Genomic DNA, 27409 nt, shown 5'->3' with positions numbered 1-27409 from the left:
TGCCGAAAGGAATATAGCAATGTCAATAGGCGGGGACTTCCAAAGAGCAAGTGCTGCCACACTAAAAGAACAATTTCTTACAAGTGCTGAATGAGTATTATGTGGAACCTGTAACAGTTCCTTTTCCACCGAGTGAAGTGCTTGAGTTGGCACATATAGGGTAAAGCGGTTTCTCAAGTAAATACATAAATCTGTTTCATTCATTTAGTCCATCTAGCCCAGTATTGCCTACTTGATTGGCAGTGGCTTTCCAGGGTTTCAGGAAGGGAACATTCTGAGCTCTATCTGGAGATGCCAGAGATAGGGCCTGGGACCTTCTGCATGCAAGGCAGATGCTCTACACTGAACTTTGGCCCTTCCCCATTCATTTCTTTGTTCAAGGTATAACTTCTGTGGCTTTACATTCTTGCATTCCCTGCTACAAAGTAGCAGCAGGAAATACGTGTACAGAATGATACACCTTAAACCACTGGGAACAGAAGGTCACCCTGTAATCTCCTCTGACCAAAAGCAGGACCATTCACCATCTATCTCCCTGCACAATTAACAATACAAATCCAATTGCGCTAGAGGCTCCAAATGTCTCATCCAAACAAACCAACCCACATGTTGTTGAGGAAGGTATGCCACTAATTTGGCCTGGAGAGCATTCCTTCAAATAAAAGGATGACTCAGACACTGAGCATGGACAATACTGGAAGTGGTAGAAACCACTCAGTTCCACTCTAGAAAAAGTTTGGCATCCTAGGATTTTCTCTCTGACGTTCTGGCAGAATCTGGTTGTCCATGAGTAATCAGGAGGGCATATTTTGCATCCATGGCAATACGGAGTGATGATGTCCTCGTGCTGGGTACGTACAGAAGCCTCCTCCATCAGTCTGATGCAATGCTGCCATTGCATTGCACCCATACTGAAGGGCTCTATGTACACCTAGTCTGGCTTTCTACCTTGCCCCATCAGTGCAATGATCTAGATTGAAATAAGTTCCAGTTTCAGTTCAATTGCAGTTCTGCAAGAGGTGAAAACTGAATCCAACTTTCCCACTGGTATGGAATTCAGTGGCATCTTAAAGCAAAAACCATACATTTTTCTGTCGTCTTGAGAATACAGCTGCCAAGAAAAGTCAAAAGAACTGTCCCAGCCTCCCTAAGAGAGAAAGACAGATGGGTTTCCTAGCAGTGCTCATTTTTGCTTTCAACCTGACATCAAGCATACCTAAGGGAGCAGGAGGAAGTGTACCCATAGGGTCCACAGCTTGCTGCAAGGCTCCTGGGAGAGAGGATCCTATAGAAGTAAAAGGCACCCAAGAACAGATGGCCGCTTTATTGAACCCCCACACTGACTGTTAGAAGCCAAGGTTGGTCAGTGACTTAAGAATTGTACTGATAAGAAATGGTTTGGCACTTTGCACCCTGAGCCAATCAAGACATAGACCTGAAGGTGACAGGGAGGAGTTTCCTTACTTACACTGTAGACTTCTGTTGGTGCCATTGGGAAATAAAATCCTGGGGTGGGCTGAGCTGGAGATCTATAACAGAATTGCCGGCACACTTGCCAAACTACAGTCCCCAGGATTCTTTGGGAAAAGCTGTGACAGTTACAGTGGCATAAAGAGTATTGTAGATATGCCATAATGGTGACAGGCTTTGGGGACATGGGTGATTTTTAGTAGGTATACCAGTACACATTCCTGCTTTCTTGCCATTTCCATAGTCAGGAAATTAGAGAGCGAAATTAAGTCTGAAGAGGACCACACTAAGTTGTTACCCCATATGCTTGAGAGAGGAACAGATTTTCATGAAATCTGCCCAAGCACTATTTGGGGGATCAGGCTAAGATTTTCAGGACTGAACTCTGATTATAACAATATGGTGGGTTTTTCTCTCTGTAAGCTTTATTCCCAGTGGAGAATGTTAACTCCATATGCTCAAGAATGCCAATTTAATCTCCAAAAAGTACCATATTTGCTTAATGCCAGAGGGGTAACTGTATTCATCTATTATGGAAACACTCACACATACACTCACACTCACACACACACACACACACACACACACACATACACACACACACACACACGTCTAGTGGAACCATAAAAACTAACAGATTTATTGTGGCATATGTTGCATGAAAATGTTGCCCTCAAGCTTTTGGGCCCCACTGTTTACAGTGCCCCCCTCCCGATATCCATGTGTGTCTGCACGCACGCGTCCATGCGTGTCTGTCTATAACGCATCATGCGCCTGAGGAAATGGCCTCTATTCCATAAAAGCTTCTACCACTGTGTGTCTGCCTGTTAAGTTACTGATGCCTTAGAAACTATTTTTTATATTTTCTTAGAAATCCTGAAAATGGATTAAATCTCCATCAGAATGCAGAGCTCCAGATTTTTTTATCAGTGACCTAACAAAAATGAAAACACTGTTAGAATTATATTCCAGAAGAACACTGAAATTAGAGAGGAGCTGGAATTTATCAGAAGGCAACATTTTTTTCTAGTAAAATTTCTAACCTCTTTGGGGGGGTGGAAGGGGAAAGGCCACTTTACAGAATTTAACTGAACTTTATCTGTGCTTTTTGTGTGTGTGGTGGCTGCCCATTCTCTTCCTCCCAATACCCAAGAACGATGCAAGGTCTTTGGCACTGTGGAAGTTGCAAAAAAGTGGACAGGCTGACAATACATTTCCTGTACAAAAAGAAAACTTATTTTTTTTAAAAAAAGAACCCGTGCTAGTGCCACATCTAATGGTGAAATTGTTGGGATAATTTCTCTTCCCTCTGGAGAAAGTCATTAAAATGGAGCCCCTCCCCAATTTCATGAGGCCACTTGAGCACAGCCCTAGTAGAGTCTGCAACAGCAAGATAACAGTATGGCATGTTAGGCGTTAACAAGTTTAGTTTGCAATAAACTGTGAGGCAGCCCGTTCTGCTTGTGCTCAATGCCCGTGTCAGCACTTGCAAGAGTGTTTGGGGCTGCCAAAGAATGATTTGGTGGAGGTCTAATTTGCAGTGTATTGCCATCCTATCATCTCCTCTGCTGCTCCTCTGCCTTGCCTTCTATTCGACTATGCCATAACCATGAGTGAAATAATATTGTGAGTGAGTGAAATAATATTTAATATTGTATCTTTAAATTGCTGTAACCCGCCCTGGGACCTTATGGTGAAGGGCAGGTAATAAATCAAATAAATAATAATTAAAATAAATAATCATCAAGTGAATGGTGAATATTAAGAAATGTTTTTATATGTATTACATTGCGATAAATAGCAACAAATCCTCCTGGGGGGGTGGAAATCAGACTTTTTGCAATAAGAAAAGTAACAGAAAATCTACAGTGGAAAGTGCAAGATGTGACACTGCAGCGATGCACAATCTGCACAAACTTTGAGCAAAACAAATCAGGACAATGACTCAATATATGTTTCACCAGGAAGCGACCTATGTGGCTGCTATCAGCGAAGTCCAAAACCCCATTGCCACACTGCACATCATGATTCTTCCTGATGCTAAAGCTACTGAGGAAAGCACTGTTGCCTTCAGTCTCCTGCCAGGAGAGCACAAAAGAATGATAAAGAGAAGTGGGAGATAGCATGGGGCAGCTGTAGCATATCTCTGCCAGAGTAAATCTAAAGGGACAAAGCCTTCTCTTCTGATGCTGAAATCCATCAACATCTCTAAGCTTGTTAGTAAAAACAAAAAAGAGAAGAGAGCGGTGCGCAGCTGCTCCTGTTTGGACTATCCCTTTTTTTCCTTTTCTTTCTTTTTAAAATTTGGGTGCTAAGGGTGGAAGAAAAAGGTTCACTTTCAGGTTATACAACATGAGCCAATATTAGCAGATGACAAGGTACAATTTCAATCGTGCCAACATAGTCCCTGCCCAGAGGGACTGTTAGCACGTGCACTTTTACTGTGTGTAAAAACTTTCTTCCTTATATGATGTCACTGCTTTACTTACTGTGTTACTCCAGAGAGTTAGGGTATAGACGTAGAGAATAATGTATGTAGAAATAAAATGTTTTAATACAAACGTGTATGCTGGCAAATAAAAATACTCATAAAAGTGCACATACAGTAGTACATATAATAAAACAAAAGCGGCCAAAGGACAAATTCTATGTAGGACCCATGTCCATACAAGATAGAGGATGAGAAAATAAAAACAGTACCAAACTGTTATCCTAAATTGACTACTAAGCAATGGCCTATTAGCAAAACTCAATACCCAGAGAATTCAAAGTGCATATGTTGGTCAGACGCGTTTCGACTGGAAAGTCTTTCTCAGTGGCCTTGCAGATGGATGTTGATTAATATTTATATTCTGGGATATGGACTGATAGTTGGATAACCTGTAGATACAATTTGTTCATTTCATTTTCTCAGTCATTCTCGAATCCCATTAAAAGATTTTTTACCAACGCAGCTTTACTTACTAACATTTTATTGGAGTTTTAAGGGGGACACTCTATGCATGGTGTGAATTGTTGCTAGTTGGTTTTTAAATGTCTTAATTTGAAAATCTTTTAACTATTTTCATATAGCCTCCTTTAAAGTATATATTACTATTCCAGCAATTTTGCTGCCTGGTCTTGATTCATAGTGTACAATCATCTAAATGCTTAGGATAGAAAATACTTTATTACTACTTAGTTGTCTCATCAACTGTATTGTCCTTCCAAACACCAAGGAAAATTTTTGCTATACCTGATCAGAAATCTGGGAAACAGAGACCCCATTCAGGAGATGTGCACATAAGAAAATAGAACACATAAGTGGACATGAGCACATGAGCTGTCCACCCTTCCATCTACAGCAGGGAGCCTTCTGTACTTGTGGAGATCCTCTGTGTGATGTAGGACCCATATTTTCCAGGGTTCTACATCATGTGCGGAGCCTATGCAAGTAGAGCAAACTCCTCTGCTGCAAATGATTGCCTGCCAATTCATGGAAGGTCATGGAGATGGTGATGGGGCAGTTAATTTGCCTGTCCCCACATTCCCCACTTGCATATTCTACTTACCTGCTAGTAGAGATGGACGTATCGGTCAGTTTTTCTCATGTCCTCATTTTTCTAATCCTAAATTCAGTTCTCCACACTTCTGCAGAAATTTGCAAAAATTGTTGTGCAAACTCACCAGCATTTTCATATGAATTTCACCTAATAAAAACATTTTTGTATGCTGTTTTGATTAATATACACATTTTTACAAGCAATGTTTGCCTAGTATAATGCATTTTTGTATGCTACTTTCACTTAACATATGTGCTTTTATGCACAACTTTCTTCTAATATGTGCATTTTTGTACACATAGTTTGGTTGGAGAATGGCCTCACAACATTCAAAGAAGTGTGGATCTTGAAGGCGAGCTGCATTTCTTTTTGAATATTGGTTCGAGATTCACAAATTAGGTAGTTTTTCATTAAAATGCAAACAAGATTGATTTTTTTACCTTTCCCTGTTTGCTAGTATAACTTCTGAACAGGGTTGAGAATAATGTTATTGGGTTCAACATGTAGCAAGAAGCCACAGATGATGAGCTTATCAAGTGGTTATGTGCAGTGTGTTAAGTTACCACTTGCTAAGTGGTTATGTGTATCCCCCACCGACAGTTATGCTGGTGTAATCAGTGCTCAAAGCATAACGATTGCAAGAATGTTAATGCCAACACTATAGGCTGATATTCAGGAACACATCTATAACAGGAGGATTTTATTGATAGGAGGATTGATATTCCCTGTGCTGTTGGCCACTATGGGGGCTGGAGTCCCAAATATTTTTGCTGCTGTTAGAAAACAGAACATTGAAATTAAAGGCTTCCCATACATTATGAGCTATTGCTTTTGTTTAAAGTACTTTTTCCATAACCAAGCTCAGTTCTCCTCTGAAAACACTGGGCTGGAAAATTAAGCAGGCCTCTAGAACTGTGTGGAAATTCTGGTATAGGTTTGAAGTACATTTAATGGACTGAAGCATTTTATCTTGGGAAGCCTTTCCAGATATCGTCTGCAGTTTGTTAGCTGTGGTTTAGTTCAGTGTCCCCTGAAAGAAAAGTGAGCAGCTGGAAAAGGTGATAATATCCTTAGCTTATGAGCAGTGAGAAGAAGAAAAAATAAAATAAGAGAAACTGGAGTGCTTGAAATGTACTCTGGTAACCTGTTGTGAATTACTTACACACATTCTTTTGGATCGGTTCACAGTATTAATTGTCAAATACAGCTTCCTACTTTGGAGAGCAAAAGCTTGTGGAGTCCAGTGGTGTGATGTGCATGATGAGATGCAGAGCACTGACTGTGCACTGTTGAAGTGGGTTTGCATTAATGATCAAGTCCTGGCAACATCAGGATTAGAAGTTATTGGGAGAGAAAGGAAAAAGCTGTTCGAAAAAAATGATGTTAGGTGCTTTGTTTGAACAGGGAAGCCCTGTTGAGCATCATCAAGCAGCTAAAAGCAATTAAATATAAAGCAGTGAATGCTACAAAGAAAGTGTGTATTATATACAGCATTTAGTTCTGCAAGGGAATTACAAGGATTTTAGAAGGAAACGCTGAACACACACTTTCCCACAAATTGTTGAGGTTTACAGGTATTGGGCACTTATCACAAAAGGGCAATATGGTATCACAAAAGGGCAAAGTTCCCATAGAGGTATAACAATCTCTGGGAATTATAGCATGGAGAGGGGAATAGGGACTCCTAACAATTCTCAGCATCTTAACAAACTACAGTTCCCAAGATTTATTGGGGAAGCCATGACTCTTTAAGTGGAAGGGTAGGATACAAATTCAATAAATACGTGTTTTAAATGTATGGTGTGGATATAGCCTTGCCCAAAAGTTGTGAAGTGATTTCTATTCATGAAGTGGGATCTTTCCTGCATGTGGCTGGCTCAAGATATTTTGCTGCCTGAGGTAAAGGAAACGATCACACACCCATTTCAGAAATAGATGATGGTTTGGCTGTTAAATTTTATTTTTACACTGGTGATGGGATATCATATTTGGAGGGCCACACGCTAGGTTAGGAGGCACAGGCAGGCTGTCTTCCCAAACCTTGCCACCATTCCCTACCCCCACCATCTGCCGCCTGAGGCAGCCATCTGGCTTTGCCTAATAGTAGGACTGGCCCTTGATCTTTGGATATCTTGGGCTCGTTTGCTGATTAAACACACCATCAGAGGTGAGCACAATTAGAAGTGTCATCTTACTTTGCTTCTGTGCCCATTGTTTTGCTTCTTAGCTTTTGCAGCGGGTTATCTGACCGCTTTCTATGAGGTAGGTTCTGCTGAAATGTGGCATTTGGTTTCCTCGTTTTGTTTACTTGCTTCCTTGACCGGTGAATTTTCTGAAAGATGAGCCTTTTGTGGGATCTGGTTGGAGAAGTAAACTGATTACCATCCAGACCTGTCCTGTTCCAGCTCAGCTTGAGGCTCCCAGGAAAGGTTGGATTGAAGCAGTAGCGCTTACTGGAGCAACAGGGTCACATCCAGAAGGGCAAACTGAAGTTAAGGTAGGCCACGCCAGATCATCACCATCAGAACGCTTCCTGTCAGGCTCTTAGTCAAGCCACTGTGTCTAGAACTCACCCAAAGAGAGCTGCTACCTTAGTAGCACACAAAGCCTTATGAATGCTGGCTGCTCTGGGGCTGCTGTTAACCCCACCCCATCTGAGGAGCTGTTGGTGTCCCATAGGGCCATTGTCTAATTCTGCAGCCGCTAGCTTCTGTGGTGTGGAAGTGTGAGGACTGCACTGGGTTGGGTGCCCTCTGAGTATGAGGAGTCAAGTAAAGCCTGTCCTCTGACCTAGATAGTCCTGAAAGGGGGTGGGGATGCCACCTCCCCACAATGCTGCCTTCGCTTCCCAGTATTCCTCTTGAGCCAGCAGGGTGGGGTGGGGGTTGAGGCCAGAGGCTCTGACAAGATCTGCTTTGAAAGTTAATAATGTTGTAAGCAAGAGTTCTTGAGCAAGTCACCCACATACCTGTGCCAGAGTGCTCATATACCACTCAGGGCTCCTTTGGACAGAAGGGTGGGATATAAATTGAATACATAGTAATCATAATGATGATAGAAAGTTAGACTGCTGTGAGAGTTTGGTTGCAGAGAGAGAAAACCAAGGAAATAAAGACAGAATTTTCACACACGTTACCCATGTTTCTTAGTCTACCCTAACATACTTTTTTAAAAAGAAAGAAAATGTAAGAAATAAAAATTAAAAAGCCACTAAGAGCCAGTGTGATGCAGTTTAAAGTGTCAGGCTGGGACTCTTGGGTTCAAATCCATGAAGTTCTCTGAGTGACCTATGCTGCGTCAAACACCTTGGAGGAAAGGTGGGAAATTTATGGAAAGAGAAAAAATATACACTCGGTTGTATTCAACTAAATCCGATTCACGAGTAGATGCATTGAAATTAATGAACCTGTTAGTCATGTCCATTAACTTCAATGGGTCTACTCTGATTATGATTAGCATTGATACCATACACTGGGTTCAATGTTTTTGCAGTCAGTGAACACAATTTGTGGATGGGCCCCGCATTAAATTACACATGCTTTTAATGCATATTTTGTAGCATTCATTTGTTCAAGGGCTTTGATTATGTTCATTAGTTTTACTAGGGACTGTTGCCCTTGCTTGCTTCACTCGCCAGCCCCGCCTAGACCCTACCCTACAGCACCCCCAAGGCCTCCCTCCACTCCCTCTGCCAGGCACCCCTTAGCTATCTCTCCATCCTCTCTGCCATGCTGCACGCACCACTCCCACCACCACCTCTGCCAGGTGCCCCTAGCCATCCCCCATCCCCTCACCAACCCCACCCCACATGGGTCAACAGAGCCCCCCCATGTGCACACTGGTCACCAAAGCTCTCCACCTGCCCCTCCAGGGGCTCCCAATTTCTCCTCCCTCCACTGGTCTCCAAACCTCCCTCCTACAATGGTCTCCAAGCCTCCTCCTCACTCCCCACTTACTACTCACTCACTTGCTCACCCGCCCACTAGGCCCGGGCTCGAGCTGACTAGGCCCCGCCTGCTAGGCTCCCCCTGCCACCTCTCTCATCTACACCACTGCCACCACCATCACAGCCTCTCCTTGCTTGCACAGAAACGTTCATAGATAGCATGACACTTACAAAAATAAAATATAATAAGATTAGGTTCTGGTAACAAAAAATGGTGTTCCATAATGCAGCTATGTTCTGTGAGACTGCAAACCAAACTGCTAAGAAATAATCAGTATCCAAAGGCGCAATTTTTTTAAAACCATGAAACTGCGGGACCTCTTCTAAGTGCCCTCTTTTTTTAAGAGCTCTTAGGAAAATTAATCAAAGCACACTTTGAGAGCGACAAGTTTGGCTTCTAAAATAATGTTTAATGGCAAAAAGGTGCTAATCTTTGCTAGACCTATAATACAATGTGGGTGTAACAATTTCCTTTCAATGAAGGTAACAGTGACAATTTAATGGAAAAGTTGGGTATTAGAGCTCTATTTGGGTATATTTTTGAATAGTTAATTTAAGAGAAAAATAGTATAGTTTTATTGTTGTTTCTTTTTCAAGAGACTTCAAGAATCTTGGCTAAACCAACTGCATTTAAAACAAGGATATAAAGGAAATGAAAAATATATGTCATGTTTAATCCTTAAACTTCTGTCATTATGACATCCTCTAATTTCCACCTTAAAAGAACTATGCATAACAAAAAACTAACTTCATGAGCTTCGGACTATAATATTTATAGGAACTTGATGAAGAACATAACCCTTGTACTGGTATTAAAATAACATTCCACATTCTGCGTCAGAAATGTAGCCTTTATAGCAGATGAACAGGGCTAGACCAATTGAGGCTTTATATGATTTTGCAAAAATTCCTAGACTGCCAAAAGAGCATAAAAATCTGTTTAAATTCTGAATCAGACCGCTACCATCCAGCTCAGGGTTTTACAAAGTTTGCAATGGCTAGGTTTTCAGCTGGGAGCCCCACTCCTATTTGGAGATTTCAATCTGTGACCTTTTGCATGCAAAACCTGTGCACTAGCACTAAGTAGGTTGACCACTTCTGCAAAACAAAAAAGGAGACGATATAAAACACAGATTTATGTAGAATTTGTGTATGCTCATTGATATGTATAGCTGCAAATGTAAAAATAAGGACTCTAATTTAAACAGAGATGCAATATATTTCATTGTAGTGGGGGAGACTGACCAGGTGACCAGTGTGCCTGCTCAGTCTGCCGTGCAGGAGTTAGCTGGGCAACTTCAAGGCCTCATTCTTTAGGCCCTAGCCTAGAGAAATTGCCTTTGTTTGCATGAAGAGAGCAGAAGAACTGTGGAGCCATGGTTGTTTGGCCAGAGAGACTAAGAGACAAGAGAAGCAAAATTTTACATATTGATTCAAAATTACCAGCGGGCAAATCTTGAGAGCAGGCTTTAGTTTAGTGGTAATTTTTTTTAAACTAGTATTTTACTGAAGATTCCTTATTGTTGCATTCTGTAGAAACATGCAGTGTACCATATTTTACCGTCAAACATTAATTAAAGTGTTATCCCCTTGCAACACATGATGTTTATGGCTGCCATCCACAAGCAATTCTCCAATTTGATTCTGAAGACGCATGAAACGAGATATAATCCTAGAGATCTCGTCAATTGTTATCTGTATTTTGGACACCTTTATTGTTTCTTATATTGTGGCTCCAGCTTGGAGAATTTGTATTTTTTTAATTTTATAAACATATACTCACATATGTTGACAAGTATAGTTGTTTATGTTTGAATAATAACCTTTTCTGATGTTGAAACATGAAATGTGCCATAGTTTACAATCAATCATTCATTAAAGTGTTGTCCCCTTGCAAGGCATGGTGTTGTTCACCAGGACATGCCTAGCTGCTTCTTATTGCAGCCTCTCATGCTCTCCTCTCGCCCACAAGATTCTACTGAAGGTCAGAAACACCACCCCATACAAGCGGCATTCAAAGGGGCTGCAGTTGTCAGAAGTGAACATCATCTACTCCTCATTTGGGAGCAAAGGCATCTTTGATATCCCAGCTTGAGATTATATACTATGGGCCACCCTGAGCTGATTCAATTGAAATGTTAATTAAGAACAAGAAAATGATCCTTTATAAGATTGTTCCGAGGCCCACAATGTTCATCATCAGCTGCTGGTTTTGTAAACAAGAAATTAACTGGCTTTTTTTCCTCCCTGGCCCTTCATTAGGTAAGATCCTGACACCAAAATGGGGAAACAGAACAGCAAGTTACGCCCCGAAGTCATGCAAGATTTGCTAGAAAGCACAGACTTTACAGAACACGAAATCCAAGAATGGTACAAAGGCTTTCTGAGAGACTGTCCAAGTGGACATTTGTCCATGGAGGAGTTTAAGAAAATCTATGGGAATTTTTTTCCTTACGGGGACGCTTCTAAATTTGCTGAACATGTGTTCCGCACATTTGACGCTAATGGCGATGGAACAATAGACTTCAGAGAATTTATCATAGCCTTGAGTGTGACGTCCCGAGGGAAACTGGAGCAAAAGCTGAAGTGGGCTTTCAGCATGTATGACCTGGATGGAAATGGATACATCAGCAAGGCAGAGATGTTGGAAATAGTCCAGGTAGGTACTACTTATGAGATGTTTGTTCTTTCCTTTTGAAAAAAAATGCTGGTGTTTTACAAACAATGAGGAAGCCGTAAATCCTTCAGTATTCTTGGCCTTCCATATGTTCATTATAAAAATATAATACTTTAAAATTTGACTGTTTGACAGCTGCAGGGTGGGGAAACCCGTGACCCTCCAGATGGTGTTGACCCCATCTCACTTCTGTCTCAGCCAGCATGGGCAGTGGTTAGGGATGATGGGAGCCAGAGTCCAACAATGTCTGGGGGGAGGCACAGGTTCCCCATCTCTGAACTACTGGTTAGAATGGAACAGAAAACACCTAAACCTGCCTAAATCTCTGAATGTGTGCCTCTCTGAAATTCTATCAGTTAATGCAAATGTACTCTAAGAGTATATCTTATCAAACAACTTTCTCACTCTGATGTTAACACATCAAGCTAATAAATTGTAAGAATTCCTATCTTTGTGACCACAGGACAGATCTCTGTTTGTTTCAGCAACAGGGATGGAAGAATCTATCAATTTTGGTTTCTCTGTTTCTCATTTTTCTGGCCTTAAGTTCAGTTCTGCTCATTTCTACATCTGTTTGCTAATTTGATAGTAAGTTTGAATGAAAATTTCACCTAATATGTTCATTTTTGTACACCATCTTGCCTGGTATGCATTTTTGCTAGCAATTTCCCCTAACACAATGCATTTTTGTTCACTGTTTTCACTACTATAGGCATTTTTGCTAACATATGCTATCTTGTTCTGCATTTATTTTGTTGGAGAACTCTGTTGAAACATTTAGACACTTGCAGATTTTAAAGGATAGCTGTATTGCTTACTGGTTTGGGAAGTATAAATAGGGCTTACAGTGAAATGGAAATGAAGCAAATTTCTCTGCAATTCCAGTTTTGAGCATAAGAGTCAAAAATTAGAACCCTCCATTCTGGGTTTGGGCCAGTCCGTGATTCCATCAGGTGGCTGTTGTGTGTGTATGCAGTGAAGTCAGTTAAGGGCTAGTGTTGTACCCAGAGCTTGGAAGTAATTCATTACAAGTAACAAATTACTTGTAATTCATTAGTTTTTTGAGAAACGAGTAGGTAATTCCTTTACATTTTGATTGTAATAGACCTAGGAGTAATTTTATTACTTTGTGGAGTAATTGTAATGTTACTTTTGAGCATAACTTGGGGGGCGGGAAGCAGGGAAAGTCTTCTGCTCCTCTGACTTGTGGATGAAAATCACATGCCTCAAACTGGTCTTCTGTGCAGCATTGCTCTTCCTTTGTGCTCTGTGGGTGGGTAGGAGGCGACAAGGGAGGAGGTGGAGAGCGAGACGGGGTGGAGTGGGGAAAACAATTGTTTAAAAAAATGGATGGTGGTGATGAAGAATGGAGTGGAGGGAAAAAGGAGCCGAAGGACAAGAACATGGATAAAGGAGGAGAAGGAGGCAGCAGCAGAATGGAGATAAAGAACTGTGGAGGTGAAAGATGTCACCATGTGTGTGTGTGTGTGAATATGTGAATACTGTGTTTGCACTTGGCACACAAAGTGACCTCCACCACCCTCTCTGGCTACTGTGCTGCATTTGCAGTATTTTAACTTTTTAAAAACTTTTTTGCATCTCAGGGGAAAATGTTTGCTTGGGTGAATGTCCTTTAGTTGGTGGCAGGGCAGGGTCCGGGAGGTGGTTAAGTGAGAGAGATTATGCTTGCTGGCTGAGGGGGGGGGGTTGCACTTGGTTTGACGTGCAAAGATCTGAATAGTGGCCTCTCCCTCCCTCCCCACCTCCCTTACCAGCAGAGAGACCACCATTGCTATCTTATGGATAAAAACAATTATTCTACTACCTCTGTGTGTGTTTATTTTTAATGTTGTTTTAGGCAACGTAGATGTGCAGCAGCCAAGGCCAGCACCTTGTAGGTGTTTTTTTTTTTTTAAGTAACTGAAATGTAATTATATGTATGTATTTATTATTACGGTCAAAGACCCAACAGATATAAAATTTAACCAGTAATACAAGAAGTATAAAAACAGTACATATTAATACAAATATGTTCGTAGTAAAAAAATTTAAAACGGGGAAGGCTGTCTTAACATCTGGGCTAGATTAAGAAATTTAGCAACAGATTGTGTCATCAGTTTATCAACATCTGATGTGAGGTATTGCAAATACCAATTAGTGGATCTACCAGGATAACGATTGATTATAGGAAAAATAAGTCTAGATCGTTCTGGATTATACAAATTACAACGGAACAGGATATGAGCCACGGATTCAGTCTCAGTAAAAGTGCAGGGGCAAAGGTGCTTCTCTAGAGGGATACCTTGAAAGCGGCCTTCAAGGATTGCGGAAGGAAGACAATTAAATCTTGCTCTAGAGAAAACCAGGCGGTATTTCGAGATGGACAGATTTGACAAATAGGCAGCATGATTAGGAAAAGCAAAGTTCAAGCCTAGCGACATAGGGGAGCAAATGGAGTTGGCTCTCGATCTTGAATATTGGAGATCAATATCTTTAATACGTTGTTCTATAATGTGATTTGCTGAGACCGGATCGATAATAGATAAAAGCTCTAGTGAAAGGCCAAACATCTTTAATTTGTTTTGAAAGTTCTTTGACCAGGAGCTGGTAAAGGGGTTTTTCCATAAAAGAGGTAAATAGTCCTTAGGGGGTCAGCATAGATCACTTTGATCCAATATCTAAAGGCCATGAGCCACGCCGTGCATTCAGTGGAGTAAAGCCCAGCCTCAAGACGGAGACCAGCAGCGGATGCACAGCGGGGCATACAAAAAATAGTTCTCAAAAAGCGAGATAAAACTGATTCGACCTTGGCATTAAAACCGGGGGCCCAAATCGGGACCCCGTATAGAAGTTGAGAAAGGATTTTATATTTGAAGACTTGAATCGCTGCTGGAATGTATTGCCCTCCCGTGGTGAAAAAGAAACGAAGTATGGCCTTAGTGGTGTTCAAGGCAGATTGAACCGTGGAAGAGATATGGGCAGTCCAAGAGAGTGTAGCCTGGAAAGTGACCCCCAGGTATTTGAACTGCTTGACTTGATCTATTGAGTGTAATTGTAGCGATTACTTCTGAGAAAAAGTAAAGTAATCAGTTACTTTCAGAGCAATAATTGTAACTGTAATTACTTTGGGGGGGCATGTAATTGTAACTGTTACTTTCTACTGTTTATTACTTTTTAAAAGTAATATTCCAACTCTGGTTGTACCTGGGAGATTGGGGTATTAATCCCCACTCATCCATGAAGCTCAGTGAATGAGCCAGTTACCGTTTGCAACCTTACCTAGATTGAGATAGCTTGACCACAATTACCCATGTTCTGGTAACTACTCTGGTCGATTAGGACTGAGTAGACGCCATTTTAATTTTTCACAAAGCCCCTGACATAGCATCACCCTGGGGCACTGTGGGAAATTTAACTGGCGGGTGTACTGGGGCTGCCATTTTAATATCCCACAGTGCCTCAGAATAATATTACTTTGGAGATATTATGGGAAAATGTTAGGCCCCAGCAACAACCTATGGGTGTTGGGTGGTGATGCCAGGTCTGGTTTATTTAGTACATTTGTATTCCACCTTCACCTTGAAAAGTATAAAGTGATTTAAAATCACATTCCTAATCAAGCAGCTTGTAGAGTCGGACTTGTTTAGCTTTAGCAGTAGAACTTTTGGGACATTATATTTCATATTGTTGTTTGTTTAAAGCATTTTTATCCCATTTTTAACAACACCCCCAGTCTTCCATAGCAATTTCTAAAGATCAATAAGAAGATAGTCCTTTTCTTATTATTGCAAAAGACATAAGGAAAAGGGATTGGGAGGTAGAAGGAAAAAAGCAAAATCAGGCACTAGTGCTTAGTTACACAATTCTTGTAACAACCACCCAGAATGGAATGAGGAGCCAAAAGTTGCTGGTGTGTCCCCCAAGCTGTCATTGACCCCCAGCAGTCCTATAGTTATAGTACATCAAGTAGTACTGAAAGGTGGGGGAGCCTATTTTTTGATGTTGCATTTTGCTACTCTTTCTGCAAATCCCTCCACAAAACCCACCTTTTCCACAACCTCCTAGTTTCTATACCCTACTGTGGATTAGCCCTATAGCAAAGCTGAAGCATATATAACTGATGCCCCTGCCTCCCCTTCCACAATTGTTCCCCAGAGTCAAGTTTTATACTGTAAACTTATTAGGACAGGGCCCTGTGCTCTTGTTTACTGTAAAGTGTAATGCAGATTCCTGGCATGAGAATTTTCACAGCTGGAGTAGTTTGAGGGACAGTGTTCAGCATAGGATTCATCTATTTGATGTGGTTTGTAAGGATCAGATGAACTTATTTATTACATTTATCTCCTGCTATTCTTCAGTGGAATCCAAGACGGTGGAGGTTTTCCAGATGGTCTCCTCTCCAACCCTTGACCAGACTCAGACTTACTTAGCTTCAGCAAAATTCTTGTATTGTGCGCCTTCAAATCAGGCTCTGGGACCCTGATCTATTCCTGGAAAGTACTGTAAAGGACCTAACAGTGCTTTCTTTCTTTCTTTCTTTCTTTCTTTCTTTCTTTCTTTCTTTCTTTCTTTCTTTCTTTCTTTCTTTCTTTCTTTCTTTCTTTTTCTTTCTTTCTTTCTTTTTCTTTCAACTCTATAAGTAGAGCTGCCTCACCTGTTGGAGGCAGCATGCCTCTGAATGCCAGTTGCTGGCAATCACTAGCAGGGAGAGTGCTGTTGCACTCAGGTCTTGCTTGCAGGGATCCTATAGGCATCTGACTGGCCACTATGAGAACAAGATGCTGGACTAGATGAGCAATTGGCTTGATCCAGCAGGGTTGTCCTTATGCAGTCAGTTCTATCAAGTATCCTGAATCCCATTTCTAATGATGGCCCACTGCAGTTTTAGCTGTTGTAGCCTCTCCAGTTGGCACTCGTTTTCTGTTGAGTTTCATCGATTTTGTCAGTCTGTGTCATATTGGGTGGACATTTCCCAAGGGAATGGCAAGAGCTAGGTGAGAATCTGTTCCTGCCCAGTAAGTAGCACTCCCCGTCTTTCGTCTTTAACCTATGTGGTGTAACTTTGTCTATCTGTGTATATGTATATGGCAGCCATGGGTTGTGGGGGGCCACTTACACATGAGTAAAAAAGAGGAAATGTATCAACAAAAAATAAGATGAAAGATGGCAGCAATTTGCATAAAATATGCACATGATAATATATATGTGTGCAGATGCAAATTTAGAAACCATTACTATAATTTAAAAACTCTTAAAATGGTTAATGAGAGAAGGAAAGCAAAAGCAAGAGAGAAACATGGTCAGAACCCTCAATGCAACAATACAGTGACTAGTACATAGGGACTAAGAGAACTATTACAATAGTTATTGTATAGAAATAGAAGAGGCAACAGAAAGGGAAGAATGAGAGCCCTATTCCAAAAGATTAGAGAAATGAAAGGGAAATTTAAACCAAGAGTAGGGATGTTGAATAATCAACAGGGGAACACACTGACTGACCGAGATGAAATAAAAGGAAGATGGAAGCAATACAATGAAGAACTCTATAAAAGAGATGCCAGGATGACAGTTTCATTCATGGAGGAACCGTATGATGAAGAACCAGAAATTTTAGAATGTGAGGTGAAAGCTGCTCTTAAAATACTTGGAAGAAACAAATCACCAGGAACAAATGGCCAATAGAGGTGCTACAAGCTACCGAGACTGAATCTGTCCAAATTTTGACAAAAAATTGTCAAGAAATATGGAAAACTAAACAATGGCCCACAAACTGGAAGCTTTCAATATATATCCCAATTTCAAAGCAAGAGGATCCCAGAGAATGCAGTAATTATTGAACTATTGCCTTAATATCCCATGCAAGTAAAGTAATGCTCAAGATTCTACAACAAAGGCTGTTGCCACATTTGGAGCGAGAAATGCCAAGACATCCAAGCTGGATTTAGAAAGGGAAGAGGCACCAGAGATCATATTGCAAACATACATTAGATAATGGAACAGACCAAGGAATTTCAGAAGAAAATCACCCTGTGCTTTATAGATTATAGCAAAGCCTTTGATTGTGTAGATCATGGAAAAACTATGGCATTCTTTAAAAGAAATGGGAGTGCCACAGCATCTGATTATCCTGATGCGCAACCTATACTTTGGACAAGAGGTTACTGTAAGGACAGAATATGGAGAAACCGGTTGGTTCCCAATCGGAAAGGGTGTGAGACAAAGGTGTATTTTATCACCCTATTTGTTTAATCTATATGCAGAACATATATGGAAAGCGGGATTGGACCAAGATGAAGGAGGTGTGAAAATGGAGGGAGTAATATCAATAATTTAATATATGCAGACGATACCATACTCTTAGCAGAAACCAGTAATGATTTGAAACGAATGCTGATGAAAGTTAAAAAGGAAAGCACAAAAGCAGGACTACAGTTGAACGTCAACAAGACTGAAGTAATGACAACAGAAGATTTATGTAACTTTAAAGCTGACAATGAGGACATTGAACTTGTCAAGGATTATCAGTACCTCAGCACAGTCCTTAACCAAAATGGAGACAATAGTCAAGAAATCAGAAGAAGGCTAGGACTGGGGAGGGCAGCTGTGAGAGAACTAGAAAAGGTCTTCAAATGCAAAGATGTATCACTGAATACTAAAGTCAGGATCATTCAGACCATGGTATTTCCGATCTCTATGTATGGATGTGAAAGTTGGACAGTGAAAAAAGCGGATAAGAGAAAAATCAACTCATTTGAAATGTGGTGTTGGAGGAGAGCGTTGTGCATACCATGGACTGCAAAAAAGACAAATAATTGGGTGTTAGAACAAATTAAACCAGAACTATCACTAGAATCTAAAATGATGAAACTGAGGTTATCATACTTTGGACACATAATGAGAACACATGATTCACTCGAAAAGACCATAATGCTGGGAAAAACAGAAGGGAGTAGAAAAAGAGGAAGGCCAAACAAGAGATGGATTGATTCCATAAAGGAAACCACAGACCTGAACTTACAAGATCTGAACAGGGTGGTTTATAACAGGTGCTATTGGAGGTCGCTGATTCATAGCGGCACCCTAAGTCGTAATCGACCTGAAGGCACATAACAACAACAAACTATAATTTAAATAGAAATGCAGTACATCTCACCATAGTGGGGAAGGCTGTAACCAGTTGGCCTGTATGCCTGCTCAGTCTGCTGTCGAGATGCTAACTGCTGATGGGCAGCTTCAAGGTCACAGCTCTCCAAGTAAAGGACTGTCCTCTGTAAATTGGGACTCATGACCACCCTAATATGTTGCAATTTGAAGAAAATAATCTGCTGCTGCAGAAGCATTGTAGACTACTTTAAAATAGACTTGGAGATTCCACCTCATCTGAATGCACATCCCCTTTATGGATGCAGACCTGCTCGTTTATGGAAAATAACAGGACTCTTTGTGGGTTGAAGAACTCTGGGTCCTGTGACAATGACAATTGTTGAGTCTGGTACAATTTTAGCATGCTTTGGCATCTTCCTAATTAGAACAATAAAAATAATTTTGATTTAAAAAAAGATTAAAATTTGGTACGTTTTTATTTGTTTTGTTGGTTTAATTGTCATCTTTTGTAAACTGCCTTGAAAATGTTAATTTAAAGACAAGATGTAATAACACTTTTAAATAAATAAAATAAAATAGTTCTGTGCTGTAAATAATGGTCATTGTAATTGCAGAATGCACCAATTGTTTCTGCACACGGCTGTCATTAATTAATGTTGATATTTCATTGCTCATCCCATATTATTTCCTATAACTTTTGGATGGCTGAAGGAAATCTGTTGCTATAATGTCAATTTGTGATGGTGGGCAGGCAGGGGTGGGAGAAATACTTGGTTGCATTCATCAGGCATTAATGTTCCATTAAACCAACAAATGCCTTTCTGTGTACATAATGGCCTACTCTGTTTAAAGGACAAAATACTTGGAAGGTGTACTGGATCTGTAAACAGAAGCAAAAAAAGCTTGAAATCTGGGGAAGCTGTGGGTTGAGTAGGAATTAAGGCTGCAGTCCTGTGCATACTTACTCGGGCGTAAGCCTCATTAAATTCAATAGGGCTTGCTTCTGAGTAAACATCCATTGGCCTGCAGACAGAGTTCTGTGATTAACGTCTCATGATATGTGCTTTAATTTGCTATCCTGCATCTTCCAAATAGGATGATTTAATGGGGGAGACTGGAGGACTGATGTTCTATTTGGTGATTACAATGACAGTGTTTGTTCAATATTTGGAATAATTAACTGAGTGGCATGGATGTTTTGGATCAAATTTTGCATGAAACAAAACCTGACACTAATTTGGAAGATCCCCTGGAACAAAACATTATAATGGAGTTATTTAGGAACTGTTGAGATTTGTTCCATTCAGCTGATTCCAAGTCAATAATCTAGCAGCAGTCTTCTTGACATACTGAAATTTCTCAAGAGCTTTCTGGACCTGTTGAAAATTCCAAGAGGCTTTCAAAGGCAGCCACACACATAATATATTGCAATAGTCTAATTATAATGTTATCATAGAATAGACCAGTCGCTGGGCTGCTGTGCCATCTTGAAAATATGTTATGGAAAAGTGGCATAAAATATTTTAAATAAATAATTAGGAGTCAATATATTCTGCACTGAAAAGTTTTTTTTTAATTCCTGTTTCAAGTTAAGTCACATATTGCACCAAGGAGAGCTGCTGCAGCCGGTTTAAACAAAACACGCGTGCTTATTTTAGAGACTTATGTATGTACAGTATGTATACATTTCTACAGTGTATTGAGATGACTTGTAATGTAAAATTCAAGAATAAAAGAAATAATCAGAGGGTTTAAAAAAAAATACAGGGGAGATGTAATGTAACAGCATGATTTGAAAACTATCTCAGCTAAGAAAGAAAGGTGTATGTCTGCCTACAACAGTTTTATTCATTCAGTGTTCTTGGGAACCCTTGTTCATCTGGGTATAACGAAAGAGGCAAAAGGGTCACAACTAAATTTTGAGCTTGACTCCTAAAGCAATGCCCCCCTAGAGCAGGGACATTGCTAGGTACTTAAATGGCTCAAGTCACCAGTCCATGACACAAACAAGCATAACATTGATTATGCCTTTGGACATATTAAGCTGGTAGGTGGTCGGGGTCTTGCCAGCACTGTAGTTTGTAGTGTGCCTATCTGTCCTGTAAGCAAAGTAAAACAAAAATATTTTATTTATTTATTATTTGGTTTATATCCCACCCTTCCTCCCAGCAGGGGAGATCTTGGGCCTGATGTAAAAGACTGAGGCTCAGAACACCCCCCACCCCACCCTAGAGCAGTCTCTGGAATCATGATAGTGATCAACACTTTGTCGTATCCTGCTTCTTAGGCAATCTACAAGATGGTTTCTTCAGTTATGAAGATGCCAGAAGACGAATCAACACCCGAGAAAAGAACAGAGAAAATATTTCGCCAGATGGACACCAACCGGGATGGTAAATATCTCTTGGCCATGATCTCCTTAACTTGCTCAATTCTGTTTGTTCTGGTCTCTCAGATACCTGTCAAAGAGCTGGATTGATTGAATAAACAGAAGGATGTCAGGACTAATGATGCCAATGATATGTAGATAGCAACTGGACTGTTAAGGATCTGTGTAATGCTGACTGTTTACATTATTATAAGAAAGCCGTGAAAGGCCAAACTATGCTTTTTATTACTTTTGCAGACTTGCAGTTTGGCCTGTTATTCACTGAAGCAATAGCAGTTGAATTGGAGCCAGCAGGAAGCACAGGGCTCTAATGGCAAAATACCAGGGCTCTGATGGCAAAACAGAGGCATAGCAATAGACTTCTTCTTCCTGCCCTTCCAAAGCCCTGTCTCTGCTCCCAAATCAAGTGCTAGGAAACAATTCTACATGATTTTTTTCCCACCTAGTGAGACCCAAGCTTGTTGTCACTTGGAGCAGAATCACATTTTACTAAACTCTGCACATTTATATGGGACTAATTCAAGCACAAATTTCCTTTCTAAAAGTGGTGATGTTGCAATCCACAGCCAGAAATACAAAATTAAAAGTATGTGCCGTTATGAAAGGTGTAATTGTGAAAGAAAGAAAGAAAGAAAGAAAGAAAGAAAGAAAGAAAGAAAGAAAGAAAGAAAGAAAGAAAGAAAGAAAGAAAGAAAGAAAAGTTGTAGGAGTTTTTGTAATGCCTTGGCTGACTCAAAACATTATCTTTCCCCTGGACTACAGATAATTTCTAATGCAGCGGATCAGTTTCAGAAACGCTTTTGAGACTTTGAAAAATATGCAGTAGTTTTCCTGACCTAAACCATATCTCCCTGATTCAGTGTGGGAGATCTATCTTCAGCAAATGGTTTCTGTGTGTGGATCTGACCTACTGGCCATAAAAATGGCTGTTCTGAGGGTGACTCTGTTCCTGCCCCTCCATTTTTGCACCAAAGAATGAATGCGTAACTAAACACATAGCCATCACTGATCATTTTTTTGCGGGGACTGGAGTACTCCCATAGCTGATCAGCACTGACAAAGGTGATAGTGCTCATTAGTTTAGTGATGGGAGAAAGCTTTGTGTTCAGCAATAGGCTTGCAAGCGGCTATTAGGGTTGCTAAGCTGCAACCTGGACGCATGGGAAGGGCCATAGCTCAGTAGTAAATCATATGCTTTGCATGCAGGAGGTCCGAGGTCCAATTCCTGGCATCTCCAGTTAAAATGATCAGGTAACATATGACAAGAAAGGTCTCTCCTACAGACTCGGGTCAGTTGGTGCAGAGATTAGATGATACCGCGCTCAATAGACTGACCTGATATAAGGCAACTTTCTCTGTTCCTCACTCTCTGTACCTTCAAACTCACCACTGAACTGGGAACTGAGGCAACTGTGGCTTCTCTTGGCCAACTCAACACCACCAATCATTTCTCCTGGTCTTTTCCCTATGTGGTATTAGTGAATGGAGCATCAGGTTTGCCACACGTCGCAGGGGCAGGAGATGAAGCTGAAAGGAACATAGGTAGAGGTAACGGGGGAAATAGGTGTAAGCAGTTGTGATCGCCTCATCTCCCCATTCAGTGATTGATTTAAATATACAGGGAGGCTCTCTGGGTTTAATCTGTCATCCCTACTCAATGTAGGAATTCCTGCATTAAGCAGGGGGTTGGACTCGATGGCCTTATACCGTAGGCCCCTTCCAACTCTATGATTCTATGAGAACAACTCTGAATTGCTGCTTTTTTTTACAAAACTGAAAATACTCCCCCCCCTCCAATATTTTTGTGACAGCTAAGCACTGATAACATTTCTTTGACTGACTGGCACATGGGATTGTGCAATCAAACTGGTACAATGAAGATTGCTTTGTTCAGAAGGGTACATTTTGTTTTAGTTAATGAAGGAAATCCAAAACTTGCAAATAATTAGAAGGTTGCATAATCAAAAATGTTACACTGAGAGGGTGCACAATGCAGAGGAAATTGTGCATTTTGTTAGTAAGATGTATTTGTATGAATGGAAAATAGTCACCCATGCAACATTTATGTAAGGCAATATATACAGCCTTTCTCAAAACATGTAAGGGAAAAAATGTCATGTCTGAAGCAGCTCTTAAACTCTTATGTTTAGTGCATATGCTTTGTCCATTTCGGAATTCTAACCAGCATCTCTATTTATTTTCTAGGAAAACTTTCTCTGGAAGAATTTATTCGAGGAGCCAAGAGTGATCCATCTATCGTCCGTCTCCTTCAGTGTGACCCCAGCAGCGCTGGGCAATTTTAAAACAGTTGCTTGGATTATTTTGTGTCTCTCTTTTTGTTTCTTCTCTCTCTCTCTCTCTCTCTCTCTCTCTCTCTCTCTCTCTCTTTTTTTGCCAAAACAACATTCATGATGGTGTTGCCTCTGTATGGCCAACTATGCCTTCTTTTGTGGCACCTTTAGTTTTGTTGTGGCAGATCAGTTAGAAGTTATGTTCAAACACTCTCCAAAACTCATCCGGGATACAGTGAGAGTTGTCTGCACAACCATGTCAGTTTTCAAATTCTTGTCACAATCTGCAACCTGATCCTAAATATATTTACCTGAGAGTAAATCCCATTAAATTTGAACAGGACTTACTTCCCAGCTTAGGAACTGAAGCCTTAAGTTTTGTTTTGTCTGTCACTTCCAATATAAAAGAAAAAAAGGAAGGGACATGGGTGTTCTTCCACAACTATGTAGGATTCTGTGGCACACATGGATCCATGTGCAAGAAATGTCCACCACATTCACTTCAGTACTAGGGGATGCTAAAGAACATTCTCTGACGCTGTAGTGAATGAAGAAGCCTCTGATCTCCAGGAGCTTCATGTGTGTACCAGTGATGCTAGTAGTAGGGTTTGTATCACAATCGGACTCAGGCTCAAGCAATTTGATACTGACATTTTGTCTCTAGAAGTAGACTGCAATGACTGTGGTAGATCCTTGCTTATCTCTAATAAAATGATCTCTGGTCACTGCTTAAGAGATAAGCATGCAGCTGCTTAGAGTTAAAGGCAACCCTTAGTTCGTGTGCACAAACCCTAAGTAAACCGTCCCTGGCAGGTGTGAAATTTGCTGTTCTAATCATTGGACGAGTCACCCATTCAATCTCAATAACACAACCAAAGGGACCATGTGGCACAATGGGTTCAAATGTAACCTGTGCACAATAACTTTATTGGCAAAGGTATGAGTTACTGTAGATGGCAGGACAGATAAGTAATAGGCACTTGTGCTGACATTACTTCCGCAAAGAACAGCACACCTCACCCATCAGAGGTGCCGTCACAGCATTGTGAGGCTCTGGATGTTTCTGTAAGATAAATTGGGGAAGAACAAGGTTGTTCAGCTGCCTTTACTGGGTTATGCAACTGATTTTTTTTAAAGCAGGGTATTCATTTGGGGAGAGAGTAGAAGAGATTGTCAAACAGCAGTGGTGATCTTGATTGTTGATTACCATTTTGGATCAGGAAAGACAAGTGTGTATGTTGAAAAGTGAACCAAGGAAACCTATCATATGGGGAAATGTATGTTTTGATGGGCTGATGATAATGAAGCAGCTTCTACAACTTGAAGGCCACTTGCCTGGAAGAGGGCGACAAAGAAATGACAGGATTTGGTAGTTGGATGATGGAGAAAAGATTTGGAAAGGAATATTTTCTCTCTTCTTTTAGTTAAAAGAAAGATGATGAGAATCAGGCGGATCTCTGGTACGCCAGCAAACATGTTTTTCCTAAAGACATGCCTGCCAGCTTATGTGAAGGCAGGATGCATCAGCTTAACTCCTCTTCCACCTGCCAGTGCTACTCTGCAAATGACCCTCCAAGGTCATAGAAATCATAAGAGTTGGAAGAGACCTTGGAGGTCATCATGTCCAAAGCCCTCCATCTGCAATGCAGGATGCCACTCATTACCCATGCCAGATGGTCATCCAGCCTCTGCTTAAATACCTCTAGCAAAGAAGAGCCTATCACCTCCTGAGGCAGTCTGTTCCGCTGTTCCATTTCCCCTTGCAGCCTGGCTTCATCTGGACTTGGAACCAGTCTGGCAGGACAACAGTGGGAAAGGCAGAGGGCAGCATTTGCAGGGGAGAATCAGAAGGGTTTCAAGCACCCCTGTCTGCCCACTGCTTTCCCCCTGCAAATGCCCTACCCTTACATCAGAGATAAACTCAGTCTTGGAAATCAGTATTGGAGACATGTAGGTCTGTCCTGGAGAGAAGAAGTTGGATGTGGAAGAAAAGCAGTGGAGGAGTCACTTCAGCTCGAGCACCTAAAATCACTGCACAATTTATGCAGCCGATGCTGAAGGAAGCATGTTGATCTGAGTGCAGTCTGGTTTCACCATTAGAGAGAGGGAAAGCTCACAAGCAAGGTAGCCCGTTCTCCCTCAGTTTTCATGCCATAAAGTAATCTTGTGAAATGGCTAGTTTTTCTTTCTGATGTGTTTCAGGCACCAATTATCACATGATCCCACCCCCTATGGTTGCACTTGCATAACACCATCTGAATCACACTTCAGAAGCGCCATTTGAATCAGCTGTGAAATGCTCTTCCATCCTCATTTTTTTCCTGGCACTCCTGGGTCCATGGGGACTTTTGAGGGGGCGAGCAGGGGCACATGACCATCAAGCACTGTTTCAGATATAAAATTGTAGGGCTCATGCTTCAGTACAGCTCCTTGGTCTCTACTGAAACATGGAAATGGTACCATTTGTTATATAATATATATATTAAAATGTTTTTTAAAAATATATATACAAAAAAGCTATAGGAGAAAGATGTTGAATGTTTTATCTATATATTTTTTTGCCTGAAGGCAACTGTTTGTTTTATCATTCCCCATCTTCTTCAGACCCCCAGATAGTTGGGGTTGGGAGAGAGAAGCAGAATCAAAGGAGTAAACACAGAGTTTGTAAGCAAGAATTTGAAACACCCTTTTACTCTACAACATGGGGGGGGATGCAAACCTGCCATCCTCTGGATGTTATTGGACTCCAATTCCCGTCAACCCCAGCCAGCATAGCTGATGTTCAGGGATTATGGGGGTTGTCATCTGACAACATCTGAAGCATACTCTAGAGTAGCCCTCCACTACTCTAGAATAGAGGTGGACAGAAGGAAGATTTCAGGATGATTTGCAGTAGATTGGCAAAAGTGTTTGCCTCCCAATGGTTTGTTTAACAGTCACAACAGCTAAAATGGTCTCCCCTACTCTGTCCTAAATTAGGCTGTTCTAGGGAAGGAAGCTTGAGGGGATGGATTAAAAAGAGGATTAGACAAATTCATGGAGGACAAGGCTATCAATGGCTACTAGCCATAATGGCTATGGTCTGCCTCCATAGTTGGGGGTGGTACGCTTCCGAATACCAGTTGCTGGAAACGGCAGGAGCAGAGAGTGCTCTTGTGCTCAGGTCCTGCTTGTAGACTTGCTGTAGGCATCTATACCGCAAGAGGAGAGAGTGCAGGCTTCCCATGGGCAACCGGTTGGCCACTGAGAACAGGATGCTGGACTAGATGGCCCATTGGCCTGGTCCAGCAGGCTCTTCTTATGTTGTACCTTTACATGCTTCTGAATACCAGTTGCTGGAAACCACAGAACATGAGAGTGCCCTTCCACTCAAGTCCTGTTTATAGGCTTCCCATAGGTAACTGGTCACTGTGAGAGCAGGATGCTGGACTAGATGGCCCATTGGCCTAATCCAGTAGACTCTTCTTATGTAAGGGAAACCAGGTGTGAATCTTTGTGTGTGACTGTGTGAGCTCAGTCACTAGCCCTTAATTCTAACCATGCAAAGGTCTAGGCCTTCCTAGCCTCCCACTGACCTCCATTCTGTATCTGGATCCAGTTGATGGACCCCGAGGTTCTGGTAAGAAGGAAGTAAATCTATCAAGTGTGAAGTCTGCCCACCCCTACTCTGGGCACATCTCTCAGGCCAGCTGTTTCGATCCAGAGCAAAGGAATGAGCTGTTGGGATAGAGCTGTTGGTTTATTGAAGCATCCACAGGTTGGGGAAGGACTATAGCTAAGTGGCTAAGTGGCAGGGCTGGGAGAGAACTCTGCCTGAAACCCTGGAGAGCTGCTGCCAGTCAGTGTAGATAGTACTGAACTAGATGGACCAATGGTCAGATTCAGTTTAAGGCAGCTTCCTATGTTACTATCTGCACAGAGCAGGGGTTGCGTCTTTTGCTCCGGAGGAATGTCAAGGTGGATCAGAGATGGCGTTTTCAGATGTGCGGA

At 41.2% G+C, this 27409-nt stretch overlaps 1 protein-coding gene across 5 annotated transcripts in view; it reads left to right on the top strand.

Annotated features, from left to right (window-relative positions):
* Window positions 1-23445, top strand: part of NCALD (neurocalcin delta) — an 82520-nt gene extending 59075 nt beyond the window's left edge. For 3 of the 5 annotated variants that reach the window (XM_061604573.1, XM_061604572.1, XM_061604576.1), the window contains exons 2-4: window positions 11221-11617; window positions 21027-21132; window positions 23334-23445. In XM_061604573.1, the coding sequence (XP_061460557.1) occupies window positions 11240-11617; window positions 21027-21132; window positions 23334-23431 (582 nt within the window). In that variant the 5' untranslated portion in view covers window positions 11221-11239 and the 3' untranslated portion in view covers window positions 23432-23445. Of the gene's footprint in view, window positions 1-2956; window positions 3101-11220; window positions 11618-21026; window positions 21133-23333 lie in introns of those variants that run through there. The other 2 variants (XM_061604575.1, XM_061604574.1) reach the window with 2 other exon arrangements.
* Window positions 23446-27409: the final 3964 nt, after the last annotated feature.

Source organism: Rhineura floridana, chromosome 1, assembly GCF_030035675.1.
Source record: "Rhineura floridana isolate rRhiFlo1 chromosome 1, rRhiFlo1.hap2, whole genome shotgun sequence".
NCBI lineage: Eukaryota > Metazoa > Chordata > Lepidosauria > Squamata > Rhineuridae > Rhineura > Rhineura floridana.
Note: the sequence above shows the minus strand (reverse complement) of the source record. Positions and strands in the feature narration are given on the sequence as shown.